The following is an 18671-nucleotide window of genomic DNA, read 5'->3' as shown; positions in this document are numbered from 1 at the left end:
AGGGGCCAGCGGCGGGGGGCTGTGCACTGCGGGCAGGGGCAGGGGCAGGGGCAGGGGCAGGAGCTGGGCAGGAGCTGGGGCAGGAGCTGGGCAGGAGCTGGGCAGGAGCTGGGCAGGAGCTGGGCAGGAGCTAGCGCCGGCTCTTCTGAGCGGGAACTGAACCTCCAACGGCTTTTTTTTTGGGGGGGGGGGGGGGGGGGGGGGCGGGGGGGGGGCGGGTGGGGATGTGTTTTAAATAGGTGGGACCAAACCCACTCCGTTTCCTGGAAACTTTGTTTTCCCTTGCTTTCCCTCGGCCATCCCCGGCCGCGGGGGTGTGCACGGCGACGGCGGCGGGCGCGGTATAAATGGAGCGAGCGGCGGGGCCGGGCAGCGGGCGTTAAGAGGCAGCTCCCCCGGGATCGGGACCGGGACCGGGACCAGGACCCCCCGGTGCAAGGCACCATGGCCGAAGGTAAGACGGCAGGACGATCCCCTCCCGCCGGTGCCCGGGGTTTCTGCCCCCCCCCCCCCCCCCCCCGGAGCTCCCCCCGCCGCCGTCCCGGGGGTCACCCGGGAGCAAAGCGTTCCCTCCGCCGGGGCTCGGCGGCACCTGCGGCCATTAACCGCCCGCCCGGTCGCTTTCCTGCCAGCCGGCCCAAGAGCCGGCTCACCGCAGTCCCGGTAGACCGAAGGGCGATGGGGAACGCGAAGGAGCGAACCGGAGGTGGCGGCGACGAGGAGAGCGGGGGTTCGTGCGGGGTCCGTCCTCGTCCCGTGCCCCCGCCGCAGCTGCAGGGCTCTCCGCTGGCCGGGGAGCCGCCGGTGTTTACAGAATGAAGTTTGGTGCTATTTAAAGCTTCCAGTGCTCTCGGAGAAGAGCGTTGACAGCTGGACTAGGAACATGTGCCTACGTCCCACCCTGGTTTAAGGAGGATTTCTGGAGGCTCAGTCAGAAGTAATGCTTCTGGCCTTCAGAAATCCTTCCACGCAGGTGGCTTTTCTGAGCTTGGCAGGGGACAAAGACAACCCCTTGCCTCCCACAGAGCTGTCTCCAAAGTCCCAGGAAACGGGACTGTGCGATACCAATGGGCACACAGTCCCCTGGGTGAGACGGCATCGCTCTGCTCCGGTGCCCAGCAGTGCCACGGGCTGCCCCGGCTCACCGGGCTCCCGGCACCACAGCAGCGATACCAATACAGGTCCCTCGGGTTGGGCACTGACACAGGCACCGCCAGCTCCCAGCATGAAGCTGAGCCACTACACACCGGGCAGCTCTTGCTCCTGTGTGGTGCTGCCTGGGACGCCACTGCCGCCTGCATGCCCGTCTCTTGGCACTGATCAGTTTGGGAAGAGGCACCCATGCTTTGAAAAATCTGCTTTTTGCTAAATCCGCTGCGGACAATAACCCTGGGTGACTGCGACAAGGAGAAGCCCCAGTGCTGCTCTCTTAACACACTTACATGCAAGAAGGTCGGCTGTCAGCGAGGTTCACGCTCACACAGTTCATGTGCTGTACGTAGCACAGAGCTATGCTTCTGCTTACAAAGGGAGAGGTGGCAAGGGAAAGGACCTTTCTGTGCTCTGTCCCTGCTCCAGGGTCCCAGTAGACCAGCTGGAGGGATGTTGCCCTTATTTGTGGACAGTTTTAGCTGTTGCAGCAGCTCTTGCAGTGTGGTGGGGACCAGTGATGAGCCCAACCGCCTCTCCGGGCTGCATGCCGCACGGTCCCCATGCCTGGAGAGCCAGGAGCAGGATTTCCATTTAGGTGTGGGAACAGCGAGCTCAGGGTCAGCTGTTTCCATCTGGCACTGGCCCAAGGAGGCATCAGTGACCACTAATGTTGGCACTGGGAAGGGCACAGCCAGGGAGAGCCATGGTATGGGGGAGGCGAGCTGAGCATCGCCCCTCTGAACTGCCTTGGTCCCTGGCTGGCGCCAAGCTCACTGCATGCTCTCCTGCGCTAAACACTTTTGCTTATTCTGGCAACTAACCCATCAGTCGGCAGAGCACGCAAGGGTCACCGGCCTTGAGCGATGATGAATGATATCGCATTGCTCCAGCGCGGCAGGGACTCGGCCGCCGGCTGCTCCAGCACACAGCCCTGCCTGGGCTGGGAGGCAGAGCGCCCGAGGCCAGGGAATCAGACACCCTCTTTGTCACCGAATTTACGGTCAGTCTCACCAATTTGTCAGCAGCCGCGGAGCAGTAAAGCTGCCGGAGAGCTGCCCTCGGCCTGGCTGAGGCACAGAAACATCCCTGGCATTCTCCAGGCTCAGCGGTGCTCATTCGGGGTGGGGGCACACAGACAGCAGTCCCCGGCCGATGGGCCCCACGCCTCCCAGAAAGCGGAGATGAGCGCTGGGCTTTGCTCCAGCGCTGGATGCCGTAAGCCGTGGACCTGGTGCAGCCCTGGCAGCACACGGTGCCCTTCCTCCATGGTGATACCGTGGAAGGCAGCACCACAGCACAAGAAATACAGCAGAGAGCTCGGTCAGGAGGGCAGCACTTTGCTGCAAGCTTGGCTGCCGGCTGGCTGCAGGACCGCTGCCTCTGCCCCGGCGGGCTCACAGCCCACAATTGCGAGCCCAGCCTACAGACCCCTCCAGGAGGGATGCTCAGAGCCTGGCACGGCTGCAGCACCCAGGGCTGTGCCGGGCACACCGGGGGAAGGACAGGGCGGCTTGGGCAGAGGAGGCTGCCAAACCCCGGCACCAAGGTCCAGAAACCCAGGGCTCGGGGTGGAGATAATAGCAATTACAGACGTGGGGCACGGCCGCACCTTGGGGCCGGGAACGCGCGGCAGAAGGGAGAGCTGTACATGCTGCTGCCTTTGCAGATCTGGTGCTGGAGAAATGGGACCTGCAGTGCGATCGCAACAGCCGGGAGCACCGGACGGTGGAGATGAGCGGCCAGCAGCTGGTGGTGCGGCGGGGGCAGCCCTTCACCATCACCCTGTGCTTCTCGGGCAGGGGCTACGAGGAGGGGGTGGACAAACTCGCCTTCAATGTCGAGACGGGTGAGTGCCGCCGTGCCCTACGCCCCGAGCGAGCGCCTGCCTGCCGCAGGGCGAGCTGCCCTCTGCCCCTGCTCCAGGGCTCACCCCGTGCTCACGTGGCAGTGCCCCGTCGCACGCAGTCCCCGAACGTGTCCCGTCCCCTCCCGGCAGAGGCTGGTGCTGTGCACAGCTTTTACACCAAGACAGAGAGAAAAGGTAGAAACACGGCCCCGTAATGAGAGCTGAAGGGAAGCGATAAAGAAAGAAAACAAAAAGCCACCGCCTCCTCTTCCTCCCATGCCCAAGCCAGACTCAGGGACGTGCCAGAGCTGCCGGCTCACTGGGAAGTGCCTTGGCTGTGGCTGGGGAACCCACCCGAGTCTCTTGCCCTTCTGAGAAACATCAGCAAAAGTGAATCTTTTCAGCTGGAGGGTTTCACAGCACTTTCGCAGATGGTATTTTTACCCAGCCGCCCCTGCTCTCCCCCTCCTCCATCACTCGGACATCCCTGGAGCGGGGTTTGCTCAGGAAACACAAACCCTGGAGAAAGGAAACGTTCCCACCGAGCCTCCCCAGCGCACAGCCCCACCGCAGCCCCCCCCGAGCGGTGCCGGAGCTGGTACACGGGAGCCGGGCGCAGCATGTGGCAGGTTCCTGTGGCTCCTTGCCGGGGACTTATCCTGCTGCTGCGGCCCTGGCGAGAGCCCGCCGGGAACAGCGGGGATGGGGACGTCACTCCTGCAGCCAGAGCTGGGCACAGGGCAGGGGCTCGGCCCCCACCAGCTCGGAGCGAAGGGTGAGGAAGCTATTTCTTGGGCAAGTTATTTTGGGACTGCAGCATCCTGCTGAGTCAACCAGGCTAGAATTCAAAGTGAAACTGCACTCGGGTTTCCTTGCGCTGTATAACGCTCTTTTTCTTCCCCCCCCCCAAAACTCCAATCCTGCCATGGGGTGACAAACACAAACCCAGCTCCCTCATTGCCCTCCCCCCAGTCCCAAGGCAGCCATGGCAGGGGGTCCACCCTCAAACTTGCCGGGTTTCTATAAAGTCGTGCTGCATCCCAGGCAATTCCAGGCTGGTTTTGCAAGCGAGGCGAAGCCCCACGGCGCAGCCTCCTGGGACAAAGGCACAGGCTGGCAGTGGCTGCCATCGGGCTGGAATGCAGCCCTGGAGCTTGCAGAAAAAGGGCAAAGGTGCTTCAGCTCTCACAAAGACACTTCGGCTCTCGCAAAGGCGCGTGACCATGCCACCCCACTGGAGGTGGCCCCAGCCTGTCCCTCACTGGGGCTGGACCCACAGCCCTGTCAGGGCAGGGGCTGCCCGACCTGTGTGTCCCCCCCAGGACAGCAAAGCTGCTGAGGCCACCTACCACCTCCCGCAGGAAAGAGGGGAACGGCTCCGTGTAAGAATAGAGCCTGTATTTTTAAAGTGGCCGTGTTTGAAGAGCTCTGCTCAGGCGCCTGGGGTGTGGGGGGATGCTGCGGGCTTTGCAGGCAGGGAGGAGGAGGATGAGGCAGGCTCCCGTGGCTGCCTGTCCCCATGGCAGGGCCAGGCTGACCCTTGCCAAAAGGACAGGGTTAGCTCAACCCAGCCTCCCTGAAAGGACAGAAAGGAGAAACTGTGTCACTCTCATGAGTTCATGAGTATTTTTGGCGATTCGCCTGGCGTCCTGCCCACGCTGCGGGCGAAGGCTGGCAGGGGACCAGCCCTGGGCTGTGCTCCTGGCAGGGGTGGCGGGGGAGCAGACCACAGCAGCACCACTGCCCCGGCTGCCAGCCAACCCTGCCCAGGCACCGGCATCACCGCGGAGCCACGCTTGGCCGGGGCCGGGCATCACAGCTCCCCAGAGGAGCGGTGCTTGGAGCCGGCTGGGCGCAGGTGGCTTGGACACGGCTGCAAGCTCGGAGGGGCCGGCAGGGATCACGCTGTCCTCGGCTCGAGCGCCGTGGCCACTGATGTAATGGCTAATCGTGGGATGTTTGCAGCAACGCCTGAGGCTGCACACACATAGCAGGGCTCCTGCCCAGAGCACCCCGGCAATGGGGGCTCTGCGGTTCACGGCTGGGGCCCCCGCGCCATGGGCTGTGGCAGGATGGAGCTACACGGGCACGGGGACTCGGCAGCTCCGCTCCAAGCGGAGGCAAGAGTGGGCGCAGCTGAGGGGAGAAGACATGGCCCTGGGGTGGGCACCGGGGCGAGCACCCCCTCCGCTCTCCTGGCCCTGGGGCACCCGTGGGGCGAGTGCCTCCCTCCTGCTCCTTCCCAAACAGCAAGGGACGTGTCTGAGCTTCCCACGGCTGGGCTGCCCCACACCCCCAATACCCCACAAACCAAACAGCAAACATTCCTGGGTTACAAGAGCTGAGGTCCAGGCAGCCACCGCAGGGCAGAGGGCGCGGGAACACTGCGGGGAGCTTGCAGGGCAGGTCTCCTTGGCACAGCCCCCCGGGAGTGGGGCTCCCAGGACCCCTAAAGCACCAGGAGAGCTGACACGCTCCTTCTTGGCAGGACCCTGCCCCATCGAGACGTCGGGAACCAGGTCCCACTTTGCCGTGACCGATTTCCCCGAGGAATCGGGCTGGAGCGCCGTGGTCCAGCAGCAGGATGGGAATTCCCTCTCCGTCTCGCTCTGCTCCCCAACCAGCGCCTGCATCGGCCGCTACAGCCTGACGCTGGAGACCTCCACCGGCTACCAGGGCACCAGCTACCGCATCGGGCACTTTGTTCTGCTCTTTAACGCCTGGCACCCAGGTGAGGCTTTCACCTTCCCTAGACCTGGGGTTCCCAGGCAAGGTGAGCACAAGCCACCCCCCAGCTCTGCCAGGACAGACCCCAGGTGCCCCAAGCCCTGTCCTGAGCTGAGATCTAAGCAGAAATCCACACTTTGCTTCCACCTCCACACAGACCCCACAGCAGGTCAGGGCCACGAGCACCATCCCCCACCCCAGGACATACGCAGCCCCTCTGTCAGCACCCCAAACACCCAATACCCCTTCCAGGCTGCCCCCACCGCACGGTGCCCCACGGGAGCTCACCTCTGTGGTACTGGTGTGAAGCCCTAAGCAGCAACAGCAGCTCCCAGCCTGCTGGGCAGCGGAAAAGCCCCTAATTACCCCCTAATTGCTCCTCATTGCCCCCATCTGGCCAGCCCCTCCCACACCCGCTGTTGGCTCAGGGACGAGCTCTGGGTGCTCCCAGGGACGTTACTGTCCCAGTGAAATTTGGGCAGCCTGACAGAGAAGGGAGGCTCAGTGCTGCAGGGTTTTAACGATCCTGGGCAAACAACAGCTGAGATTTTTATCTATCCACATCCTTCCTCTGCCCCGAGGAGCAGTCCTGTGCTGCCCCGCTCCCAGCTCCACCCAGCCAGAACTGGGCCAAACTGGCCAATTTCCTGAATCCCAAACGCTCGGTGCTGGCTCCACCAAGATAAGGGGCATTGGGAAGCTTCACTCACCCAGGGCTCTGCCGAGCGCTAGTCTGGAGATGCATGTGTTGGGTTTTTTTCTGAAAACTTTTCCAGTAAAGAGTGATTTTTCCAGCAGTAACTGCTGTGTGAGCAAAATGGCTTCAGCTGTGATCTCTCCCAGTTCCCACTGCTTGTTTCTCCCACCAGGGAGGTTTTCCCTCCTGGGAAAAGACCTAACTCCATAAAGCAAAAGGGAGGAAAGAAAGAGAGAAATGAGAAAGAATGGAAAACCCCAGGCCCGCTGAAAACTTCCCATCAGCTCAAATCAAACTGGGTTGAAATTCTCCAACAGTTTTTTCAGATGGGAGCAGTTCCAAGCCCCTGTTGCCTCATTTCTCACCAGATCCATCCCTGGGGAGGGGGAACCCTAAGCAGGGCCGGTGGGTGCGGGGCAGAGCCCCGTCCCCATCTCTTTCTCTCCCCGCAGAGGACACGGTTTTCCTCCGAGATGAGGATGAGCGCGGCGAGTATGTGCTGTCCCAGCAGGGACTCATCTACCAGGGCGCCTGCGACTACATCACCTCCACCCCCTGGAACTTCGGCCAGGTGAGCGGGGCAGGGACCCCCAGGACCCCCGGCCGAGCCCAGCCCGTGCAGCCCTGGTGCCGCAGGGCACGGGGACTGGTGCCCCGTGTGCGCCCGAAAACATGCACCCCGAATGCAGCCAGCACCTTGGGGAGGATCCGGCCCTGCCACGCGACCGTGCTACAAACCAACCAAGATCTCCTTTCCAAGAGGGGAACGTGCTGACTTCGAAGCATGGCAGAGCGAAGGGAGCGTTCCTGCACGGCTCCCGGGGGCCCCAGGGGCGCGCGCCCCTAATCGGGGTGGCCACGCTGCGCCGGGAGCCGGTGCCCGATAACGCGCTCCCCGGCACCGTGCTGGCCATGCCGATAAGGCAGCGCCCGTGCCCCGAGCCGCAGCCCCCCACCGCCGCGCTGGGCTCCAGTGCCGGGGGAGCCCTGGCCGCCCTCCTCGAGCTCCGGGCTGTTCCGGAGGGGCTGCGGAGCCGGCGGGAGCAAGGGTGCGCGTGGCCCCCGCAGGATCCGCGTCTCAGTTCGGGGAAAGGCTGTGACTCACCTGGTGATGGGAAATAGGTGGTTTTCCCCGGAGGTCAGGTCCGTGCCTGACCCCTGCGCAGCGGCGGCTGCAGGAAGCAGGATCCGGCCCCGGCGCGAGGGCGGGAGCTCGCCCTTGGGCTTCCCAGGCTGAACCTCCGCCGGCTGCAGCGTCAGCCCCTCGTTGCGGTGGCACGAACCAGGGAAAGTCACTCAGCGGGTGCTGGCTTGGGGAGGGGACCCCGGGGCTGCGTGACCCCCGTGTGCCCGGCAGCTTCGCTTGCGGGGCATCGTGGTGAGCCAGGGAGGGAGGACGGAGGCGGGAGAGCCCCCGTGCGCCGTGGGGACCTCACGCACCTTTTCTCCCCGCTCTGCACCAGTTCGAGGATGACATCTTGTCCATCTGCCTCAATCTGCTGGACACAAACCCCAAATTCCTGAGGGACCAGAATAGGGATTGCTCCCGCCGCAACGACCCTGTGTACATCGGCAGGGTGGTGAGCGCCATGGTGAGTCCTGCAGGGTTTTGGCCACCAGCATGCCCAGCAGGGTGTCCCCAGGCTCCCCAACACCCCACGTTCCCTGGGGTGCAAACGCCCCCCCAGCTATAGCTCGCAACTACAGCTGTGACAGAGAGGTGGCATTTGCCATTCCCCCTCCAGTTACACTAGTTTCCTTCCCCGGGGTGTTTCGCATCCCCGTTACAACCTTTCCTGCTATTGCTCTTATATCACATATATATAAGATTCTTTTAAGAGGAAAGAAATAGCAGAGGTGAGCACGCGTCATCCCAGGAGCAACCTTTGCTCCTCGCTGACTGCTGCAGGTCATAATCATACCCAAAATCCCAGGCAGGAGGACATGTTTCTAAAATCCTTCCCCAATTAGCGCATCCCAATTATGGCCTCTCCATCCACCCGCTCTCTCACCTGTGCATCCCCAGCACGCCGGGATGCAGGTGGTTGCGGTGCAAGAGTGCACCCGCCTGCATCCCAGTGTGCTCTTGCACCGCAACCGCCTGCATCCCGGTGAGCTCTTGCACGGCTCCAGGATGGCTCATGAGTGTGACAGCACGTGTGAGCTGGGGAAAGGCACTTTCCCTCCCTCACCAGCCTCCTCTTGTCATGCCACAGGTAAATTGTAACGACGAGGACCGCGGGGTGCTGGCAGGGCGGTGGGACAACCATTACGAAGATGGGATGAGCCCGATGGCCTGGATCGGGAGCGTGGATATTCTCAAGAGGTGGAAGGACTTTGGCTGCCAGCCAGTCAAGTATGGCCAGTGCTGGGTCTTCGCTGCCGTGGCGTGTACCGGTGAGAGCAGACGTCTCCCCTTCCCTGCAGGATGGGGCCACCCGTATCCCCCCACCCGGGCTTCCACCCCGGGCCCTCTGCACTGCTCCCAGTGCTGCAGCAGGAGAGAACTGCTAGGGCTGATTACAATCAGCCTGGAATGATTGCTTAGCAATTAAGCTCTCTGTTATTCTAATTTGTCAGGAAATGGAGGGAAAAAATGATAGAAAAGGGCTCTGGCTTTTCAATTAGTGCTGCCCCCAGGCCAGGCAGAGGGGGAGGGACTGGATGCTCAGCACAGGAAGGAAAGTGGCTTTAAGGTCAAGTTTGCAATAAGGTCATGAATCCACTGAGACCAAAATAATTTCACTGCCACCGGGGCAGTCGGGCTGGGGCAAAAGAGAAGAAGAATTCCAGGCTCGCTTCTGTTGGGAAGCACGTTTGCACACTTGCGCAGTTTCATCCTGAGAAAAACGCTGCACTTGAGGGGTTGCATGAGTGCGCGTGTGCATTTATATATCACAGATATACGAGATCCTTTTTAGAGAAGAGAAATAGCAGAAAACTAAAGTGGATTTTTCTGCGACTCACAGAAGTTTATAGCCTTCCTTTGAAGCGTTATAACTACCTCCCTGTTCCCCAGGTAGCTCTGCTCGCAGTAAAAGGCAGCTGTGAGATTAAATAAGAGGTTGCAGCGCACTGCTGCCCATGCACTCCCTCAAAAGCACTCGCAGCCACTTTTGTGCCTTTTTTCTACTGCAGTATCAAAACCCAGCCGACTGTCAGTGCCGCGTGCCACCCATCTCGCCCGCGGCACGCCGAGTCCCACAGCGACTGCAGGAACCAGCCTGTCCTGGGGACCAGTCCCCAGGCACCCCTTTGAGGGGAAAAGGGAGGGGCAGGAGCCGTGCAAACCTGGGGCTCCATGGGATGGGAGCTGTGCAAACCCGGGGCTGTGCAAACCTGGGACTGCCCGGGATGGGAGCCGGGCAAGCCTGGGACCCCCAGTGCCGGGACCCCCGTCTCACCCTGCCCTGCCTCCCCGCAGTCTTGCGGTGCCTGGGGATCCCCAGCCGGGTGGTGACCAACTACAACTCGGCCCACGACACCAACGGCAACCTGGTCATCGACCGCTACCTCAGCGAGACGGGGGAGCAGGAGCAGCGCTCCAAGGACATGATCTGGTGAGCGGCACGGCGGGACCCCAGCCTGCCCACCCCCGGGGCAGCGTTTGTCCCTTCTCCAGCCCTTCCCCGGAGCCCAGCGGGCACTGGGAGAGGCTGAGGCCACGATGTCCTGGCTTCTCTTGCAGGAACTTCCATTGCTGGGTAGAGTCCTGGATGGCCCGTCCGGACCTGGCAGCCGGCTACGATGGCTGGCAGGCGCTGGACCCGACACCCCAGGAGAAGAGCGAGGGTACGGCGCGCACCGCGCAGGCACTCTGTCCCGACCCGGCAGGGTCTGCCCTCGCCACGACAGCGTCTTGCCCCCGCGGTGGCTGAACCCCGGGTGGTGATGGCATCTCCGCTCCCTTGCAGGGGTTTTCTGCTGCGGGCCAGCCCCCGTCAAAGCCATCAAGGAGGGCGACCTGCAGCTGAAGTACGACATCCCCTTCGTCTTCGCGGAGGTGAACGCCGACGTCGTGTACTGGGTGGTGCAGCGCGACGGATCGCGGAAGAAGAGCACCCACTCCTCGGTTGTGGGGAAGAACATCAGCACCAAGACCGTGGGCAAGGACAGCAGGGAGGACATCACCCACACCTACAAGTACCCGGAGGGTACGGGGCAGCAGTGGGGGCAGAGACACCCCGGGGTGGGGGTGTCTGTTGGGAAACGATTAATTAATGCAGCAACTGCACCAGGAGGGCTCCGGGGATAAGGGCAAAGCAGCCCAGACCACGTCCTTCTGGGAAACACAGGTTTTCTTCATGCACCGCAGGGTCTGAAAAGGAGAGAGACGTGTTTGCGAAGGCAGAGCACGAGAAGAGCTCTCTCAGGCAGGAGGACGAGGGGCTGCACCTCAAGATCAAGCTGTCGGAGGGCGCAAACAATGGCTGCGACTTTGACGTCTTTGCCGTCATCAACAACAACACAGACGTAGAGCGAGTCTGCAGGCTCATGCTGTGCGCTCGAACCGCCAGCTACAACGGCACCGTCGGGCCCCAGTGCGGCATGAAGGACCTGCTGAACGTCACCCTCGCGCCCCGGGCAGGTAAGAGACCCGCTGGCAGCGAGGAGAGGATGCTTGGGTGAGGGCTGGGGTCAGGTCAGCAATTTTCCCGTGTTCAACTGCGTCTCCGGGGTCTGCAGTGAGGCTACGGTGCCAGGGCGAGGGCTGGGGCTGGGTCCCCCCACCAGAGCACCACCGTGCTGGTCAGGGGCCAGGGCAGCCCTCGCAGGCAGTGGGAGAGAGCCACTGCCACCAGCTCCAGGCTTTGCACCGACAGCTTTCCAGAGGGGAAACCCTGGTCACAGCCACCGTCTCCGCACACACGACAGTTGAGCAGCAGTAAGAGCTGGGCTTATCCCGCTGAGGATAAGGTTGGCACAGGGAGATGGGACCAGTGGGAAGGGCTGCAGGCTTGCACAGAGCCCCTCAGCCCCGCTCAGGACCTGGGGGTCAGCACCAGCCTCCCTAAAAACACGGTGTAAGCCAAGGGCCAGGTTTCACTTTTAGCCTTCCCCATCTTTGCTTCTCCAGCTTGGCACTGCCCAGCACTGCAGGGGTTGTTGTATCCCCTCCGGTTGTACCACCACCACCGGTTCATCAGGTCAGCACACTCTGGGCTGGCATAGGGCAGCAATCGGAGGTTTCTGTTTAATCCCGTGCAATAACGGCCGTGTTAAAGCATGGCCTGGGGCTGGGCAGTAGGGACAGCCGGCACCCAGAGCAGGTGCCGGGGCGTTTATCCATCCGGCAGCCCTGTGCCGCGTCACCACCGTTCACCAGCAACCGCCTTGGTGGGCAAAGCCCCAGGCTGGTGGGGGCTCATGCGAGCTGCAGCTCCATCACAAGGCTGCTCAGTGAGCAATGCCTCCTTCAGGGCTGCCTCCTTATTTATCTACCACTGGGGATTTTTAATCTTTGATGAAAGGATAAGGAACATTGCTCAGGCAGGGGGTTGGAAAGGCATTTAGAGCAGGACAAAAGTTACTGCTGTTGAATCCGTCATGCCGAGGGAGCAAGCTGTGTGCGTCCCAAGGCTGTCGTCCCCAGGGCACTCTGTTGCACTCGTGTCCATCCCTCTCTTGCTCTTCCACACGCCTCCGCTTTGCAAGCCGGAGCTGGGCTAGGCTGGTGTCTCTGGCAGGATTTTCCCACAGGCAGGGAGAGCAGGACTGACCCCGGGTCAGCTCCAATAGCACGGTCCCAGGCTGGGGGGAAGCAGACAGCCCTGGGTTTTGTCGGCCAGGCTGGTCACAGCAGCGCTGAAGCTCTCAGCATCTCCTCCTTGGGCAGGCGTTTCGCCACAGAGCTCTCCTGGTGCGGGCTGGCTGAACCTTCGTTTGCCTTTGTTACAAATTAGCGTTATCGCCTGGTAATTAAACAAGAGTTTTGATTTATGTCAGTTTTCTACAGACCCTTCAGGGCTTGGAAACGTAATACATCTGCTGTCCTGGAATGGCCTAATTTTTAATCTATGCCAAGATCTGGTCTCCTAACAGGACCCGTAACAAATGCAGCACTCAGCACTGTGCTATTTCTTGAGCTGCCCGAAGGGAATAACGAATGTGCCCGCTGTCGCTGCTGCAAAGGGAAGCAGGACACTGCCTTTGCTCACGCTGGCACCCCCTCCCCACAGTGTCGGCACCGGCAGGTACCAGCACCTGCAAGAACTGCTCTGCGGGGCCGGACGGGGACAGCGGGGTCCGTGCATTGCTAGAGGAGCCCCGCTGGCCTTTAGGGTCTTTAACATCCCTGTCCACAAGTTAATTCAACATCATTTTCTCTGAAGCTTTAATTACGAGCTCCTGAAGCTTCTCCCCCCAGCTCCTGCCTGGGAATATAGACCCCAGGACTTCCCAGCCTGCAGCCTTCAGGGAACCCCTGCACTCTGTGCCGGTGCAGGGATCCCAGCTGGAGCGGTGCTGAGCCCGTCCCTCTCCCTGCAGCCCCAGCCGGTGCTGCAGCACTTCACGTCCTGCCACGGGAACGCCAGGCTTTGCTTCCAGTGGTCACGGCCTCCCTGGGGTCCTTCCTCAAGACAGCTCCACAGCTGGTTGCCTTCAGCCTCCTTCCCACCCTCAGCACAAGACAGCCCAGTCCCTAACTGGCTTTGGGATAAATCACGCTCAGAGCTGAGCGAGGGCAGCTGCCGGGAAGCCGGGCTGCCTCCCGCCACCAGCACCGGCTGCCAAGGGCTGGCGAAGCCCCTCTGGGACCCCGGTGCTGGCGCATCCCCAGGGTCCTGCCCTGACACGCGGCTCCTTCCCCTTCCTGCGCTCTGACTGTCACGTCTGGCGCTGGGTGTTGGAACCCTGGCCGGGCTGTGGGGTCCCTGCCCGCTGCCCCAAGCCGGGCACTCGCAGCCCTGCTTCCCTGCGTGGGTGGGAGCACCAGCACCCAGGACCCCAAGGACCCAGCTGGGCACAGGGCAGGTGTCTGCAGCTCATTTGGGGGTTGATGACAGCTAACTATAACCTGTTTTCTTTGGGAAGCGATTAGGACTGACACCTCCCAGCGCAGGCTTGTTTGTGGGCTCACGGTGCCATGCCCACCCCACGGTACCCCTTCCCCGCAGGGGTACTCCCAGTGCTGCGGGACTCCCAGCTCCCCTGAGACTTTCCCATCCTTGCAAAGCACCTGGAGAAGCTCCTGGAGAGCCCAGACCATCCCAGCAGCAGCTGGGTGCCAGCACAGGGCCACTGGGTTGGGGAGGGGGCCTGACCCTGCTCTGCTTCCCCTTCCAGAGAATAGCGTGCCCCTGCGCATCCTGTACGAGAAGTATGGGGAGAGCTTGACCCAGGACAACCTCATCAAGGTGGTGGCTCTCCTCACCGAGTACCAGACCGGCAATGTGGTTGTGGCAGTCCGGGATGTCTACATCCAGAATCCGGAGATCAAGATCAGGGTAAGGGCCCAGCGCCCTGTCCCGGATGGGTTTGGGGGGGACATTTCCCATTGACAGGAGGTTGCTGCAATTGCCCTGGGGGATTGCTCCCAGGGACCCGAGCCCTGGGGCTGGGGCAACCCCACCACGGCAGGGATTGGGCAGCAGGTCCTGCATTGCTGAGTAGGGCTGCATCCCCAGGGACCTGCCAGGCTCAGAGCAAGGGGGAGCACCGTCACCCCCAGGCATGGCGGTGCTGGGGCTCCAACCCCTCCTGCTTGCAGATTTTAGGGGAGCCGATGCAGAATCGGAAGCTGGTGGCGGAGATGAGCCTGGTGAACCCCCTCGCAGCCCCCCTGAACAACTGCGTGTTCGTGGTGGAGGGCGCCGGCCTCACCAATGGGCAGCAGACCAAGGAGCTGTAAGAGCTTTTTCGCCTTTCACCCGGCCGTTGGGAGCAGGGCAGGGGGGTATTTTTGTGCCCGGAGCCCCCCAGGGAGGGCTGCTCTGGGGTCCGACTCTGCTATGGGCACAGCGGGAGCTGGGGCCGTGCTGGTCCCTGTGGGGCACAGGGGCTCGGAGCATCTCTGCCCCACGCCTCGCTGGGGATGGGGGGGCTCGGCTATGCCATGGGGGGGTCCCTGCTGCCCAGGGTCCTGGGCACGGGGAGGGAGAGGGGCCGCCCCACTGACCCCCCTGCCTTCCGCCAGCGAGGAGCCTGTGGAGCCACACGCGGAGGCCAAGGTCAGGCTGGATTTCGTGCCGCGCCAGTCGGGACTGCGCAAGCTGGTGGTGGACTTCGAGAGCGACAAGCTGACGGGGGTGAAGGGCCACCGCAACGTCATCATCGCCCCCCAGCCCAAGTGAGCGGCCACCGTGGTGGCCACCCCCCCCGCCACAGAGACCCTGCCTCCTCCTCTCCTGCTCGGGGGGCTCACCGGCCCCCTACTCGCTTTAGCCCAAGACGGTCCCAGCAGCGCGTGGAAGGACGACTGCCGAAGCCCAGCCTGACCCCGACGTGGCGGCCCTGGTACCACGCTCCCCCCCTGGGAGCGCTCGATGCTGCAGGGAGAGAAGCGAGGGGAGCAGGGACAGGATAGTGGGGCCGGGGGCTTTCGGAGGCTCCCTGCACCAGCCGCTCGCTTCACCGCCTTTCCCTTGCCCCGCGGGGTGGAAACGTCCCCGTCCTGCCTGTCCCCCTGCCTGGGTGCAGCAGGGACCCCCAGAGCCCCCCCAAGCCCAGCACAGCCAGGCAGCGGCCAGCCCCCTCCTCTTTCTGCAGCACTGACAGCCCCGGGCCGCAGCGCCCATTTCATAGACCAAACAGCCAAACAACCTTCTCCAGCACCGACTGCACCTCAGCTGTGCTCACGCATGCCGTTGCAATTCTCTGAACACAGTTTGGTAGAGAAAAGATTGTATACTGTGAGCACAAAGCTGTTCATATGCTTTATACGTATATAACAAACCTATTTATATAGAAATACATACTGCATATAACCCTACTGCATAGGTAAAGCAGGGTATTTGCTTTGATAACCATTCCTGTCACTGCAAACACTGTGCAGTGAGGGACAGGATGTTTCCTTGACATGAATTAACTATGCAAGCACTGAATAAAACCTCTATTTTTCACTTTTAAAGCCATCCCGGCTCTTCTTGAGCATCCTCTCCAAACAGAGGCGCCCAGCAGCTCCTCGCCCAGCGCCTGAGTGGGGGGGGGGTGGTCAAGTTTCACCCCCAGCCCAGCACTGAAGCTGTGGATTTATTGCTGTGGCCAACACTTTGCTGCACTAAAGCCATGCTGTCGGCTCCACTTCAGCCACCTCCCTCCACCCTGAGCCACAGAGCCGGCACAGCCCAGCATTCTCGGGGTGCTCTGCAGCTCAGGGGTTGTACCCATAAAGAGCGGTGACCCCCACGGCTCCCCCAGTCCCACAGCACAACTCAGCAGCAGCCATGGCACAGGGTAAACCTGCGCTCAGCCTCCAATGCAGTGCAGCCGCAGAGGCTAACGTGGATGCCATACATTCCCAGAGTGTTTCTCCCATAGCAGGAATGGCACGGTGCTGCGACTGTGCACAAAGACCAGGAGAGAAAATCCGTACAGGAAACGAAACGAACAGATTTTGCACACACAGGCTCTTGTCAGGGCTGCCCACGGGCAGCTGCCAGCGCAGCTGGAGAAAGTGCAGGCCAGCAGCCCAAGCACAAGAAACCCAACCTGGGAGCAAGGGAAAAGGGGTGGCTGAGCGCAGGGATGCAGGAGGAGGGCAGGGATTTGTCTCAAGCCTGGGACAGGTTAAGGCACTGCTGAAGACAAGCACTTCTCACACCAGAACACGACCCTCCTGCTTTCTCCCCATGACCATTGTGGGAGCCTCCCTGCCCTTGTTAAACAAACACCAGAAAAGCCATTACAGAACTGGTGGTCTCCTGCTGCAGCCAAGGGTTCCCAAATCCACAGCAGCCCCAGGCAGAGGGGATGCACCCGGCCCAGGCACCACCGGCCCGAATGGGGGGACAGTCTGTAGCACAAGGGGACCCCGCTCGGTGAGCTCACACCCGGCTGGTCCCAGTCACCCCGACACTGCCGGCAGCCGTCGGGGTCTCCGGTCCTGGCTGCGATCCGGGGTGGATGGGGAGCTGGGAGCATTTCCTACCCAGGACAACCTGTCCTCCAGCTTCCCTTTCTGTTGAAGGCAAGACAAAATCTCCATGTGCAGTTCTAGGCACAGCTGCTCGCCTCTCCCGAGCCTGGCAGGGGGTCCACGGCCAGACATCCCAGTGCCCTGGCTCTGCTCGCCCCACGGGAGGACTGGCAGGAGCTGCCCGTGCTCCATCCTGGCCCTGGGGTCAGGCAGCAGCCTCGGCTTCTGCTCCAGCCAAGGGGCTGAGGAGGGCACTGTCAGGCTCCGGCTTCGTGCGTGGCAGCGGGTTATTTGGCTGCCAAAATCTTTCAAGACAACCCTCCAGGATGGCCATGCGATCCTTCTCCCCTTACCTTGTGGAGGTTTAACCACCACATCTCTCCGTCCCGCTTTTCTCAAATGCGACCAGAGAATGCAGCTGGGACCACTGTGGGGCTGCAGTGGGGACGCCGGAGGGGAGGAAGGGTCCGGCCCACGGGAGGGCTGAGGAGCTGCCATAAGCAGCTCTCCTGACAGTTGGAAGCTGAGTATACCCACCCTGCCACGTGCGAACAGGACAGAAGCTCCAGGAGAGACGGGGATGGGGACTCTCTCCTCCTCCTGCAGCCGGGAGGGCGAGCGGTGGGGACCACGCCGGCCCCCAGCTCTGGCAGCATCAACCCCCGAGACACAAGTCCCAGGAGCACAGCCAGCCATCAAGGAGCTGCGGTGCCCGAAGGAGTTAACAGCGTGAACCCGGCGCTGCCTTCCCTTGTCAGGAACATTCCTCAGAGCCAGCGATGATGCACAGCCTTACTTTAAAGAGCATTTGTTACACGCAGCTCTGCTGAGCCAGGCTTCAAGCTGCTCAATGCCTGGTTTAAAAATAACCGGCAGCTCCTCTGGTTCGAAGCTGGGTCCTGATAAAATAACCATTAGCACAGCTATTTCTGAAGGTCACTCCCATCCATCTGAGGCCTGGCAGAGCAAGGCTGCTTTGACAAGAAACAAGCTCATAAGAGACTCCAAATGCTGCATTTACAGTTTGGCTCTGGGGTTTGGCTCTGTTTAGGGCTGGTTTCTCCCCCATTCTCCAGCAACCACCACCCCTTCCAGACTGTTTGCAGAGCCCAAGCAATTACTTAAGGCACCTCCGTCAAGCCCACGAGTGTTTGCCCCACATACCTTCTTAGTCATCCTTTAAGGACTGCGAGAACAGCGTGACCGATCCTGCAGCCGCTGCGGGGCCTTTGCCGGGCAGAACAGGCACCGTTGGCTGCCATAGCTTGGGAACAGCTTCCCTGCACGCATCCCTGGCTCTCCAAACGCTGTACTGTGCTACATCCATGAGACTCTTTGGCACTGTTGCCATGCAAGTAATAAATTATAAATTAAATATTTACAGCATCCATTGCATGGGAGAATTTGTAATACAGCATTAGCCCAGGTGCCAAAGCAACGTGAGACAGTTTACATGTAGAGGAGAGGTTATTAATACATCTCAGCTTGCCAGAGATGCTGACTTGCCAGGAAGTGACTATAAACTCATTTTAGACTTGAGGACCTTTAACTTACCTTCATTGATGGATCAAGACTAGAACAAACTACCATAAATCAGTGTGCACAAGTGCGATTCTGTGAGATTTTCAAATCCCACTGCCTCTCCAAAGCTCTCCTTCCTTCTCCGCAAACTCGGACACGTTTTAACAATCACTGAACTGACGGGACACCTGAGGCACCAGCAAGCAGTGAGAGAAAAACATGTAATAAAACCCAGACAGCAAGAGCTCCTGTGGGAAGCCACCCCTTTTTCCAAGGCCATGGGAGGTACAGGAGACACCACAGAGAGACACTTCTTTCAGCATGGCCATCAAGTAGAGTTACAACTCAGACAGTCCTTCTGTGCCTGCCTGAACCCTTCACACAGCTCCCAGGAGGGAACAGCCCACCAGCCCAGCCCAGCCCTGTGGTTTCGGTCCCAGCTCTCCTCTGCTCCACAGGGCAGGTCCCCTGGGCTGGACTTACACAGACAAACCAGTAAGGAGACTGGCGAGAGCCAGCCAGGCGCTTGCAGCAGATGGGTGTGCTTTCCATCAGCCACTTCTCTCTTCCGAGAAAGAAAAAACAAGACCCTAAATCTGCTTATGATTTATTATTAGTTCTCACACTGACTCATTACAGCAGCAGCACGA

At 61.1% G+C, this 18671-nt stretch overlaps 2 protein-coding genes across 2 annotated transcripts in view; one reads left to right on the top strand and one right to left on the bottom strand.

Moving 5' to 3' along the window:
- The first annotated feature begins 240 nt into the window (after positions 1 to 240).
- On the top strand, positions 241 to 15496 carry TGM2 (transglutaminase 2). The gene is made up of 13 exons (XM_069801206.1): positions 241 to 454; positions 2819 to 2998; positions 5487 to 5729; positions 6875 to 6993; positions 7886 to 8014; positions 8639 to 8819; positions 9847 to 9982; positions 10111 to 10214; positions 10337 to 10576; positions 10738 to 11010; positions 13710 to 13870; positions 14134 to 14270; positions 14560 to 15496. The coding sequence occupies exons 1-13, from the start codon at positions 445 to 447 to the stop codon at positions 14714 to 14716; spliced, it is 2070 nt and encodes a 689-aa protein (XP_069657307.1). The 5' UTR covers positions 241 to 444; the 3' UTR covers positions 14717 to 15496.
- RPRD1B (regulation of nuclear pre-mRNA domain containing 1B) overlaps positions 11750 to 18671 on the bottom strand; it is a 39856-nt gene continuing 32934 nt past the window's right edge. The window contains exon 7 of the mRNA XM_069801219.1: positions 11750 to 12334. Within this exon, the coding sequence (XP_069657320.1) occupies positions 12149 to 12334 (186 nt within the window). The 3' untranslated portion in view covers positions 11750 to 12148. The remainder of the gene's footprint in view (positions 12335 to 18671) is intronic.

Source organism: Haliaeetus albicilla, chromosome 2, assembly GCF_947461875.1.
Source record: "Haliaeetus albicilla chromosome 2, bHalAlb1.1, whole genome shotgun sequence".
NCBI classification, from domain to species: Eukaryota; Metazoa; Chordata; class Aves; order Accipitriformes; family Accipitridae; genus Haliaeetus; species Haliaeetus albicilla.
The sequence above is the reverse complement of the archived record's forward strand: the minus strand, read 5'-3'. Positions and strand labels throughout refer to the sequence as shown.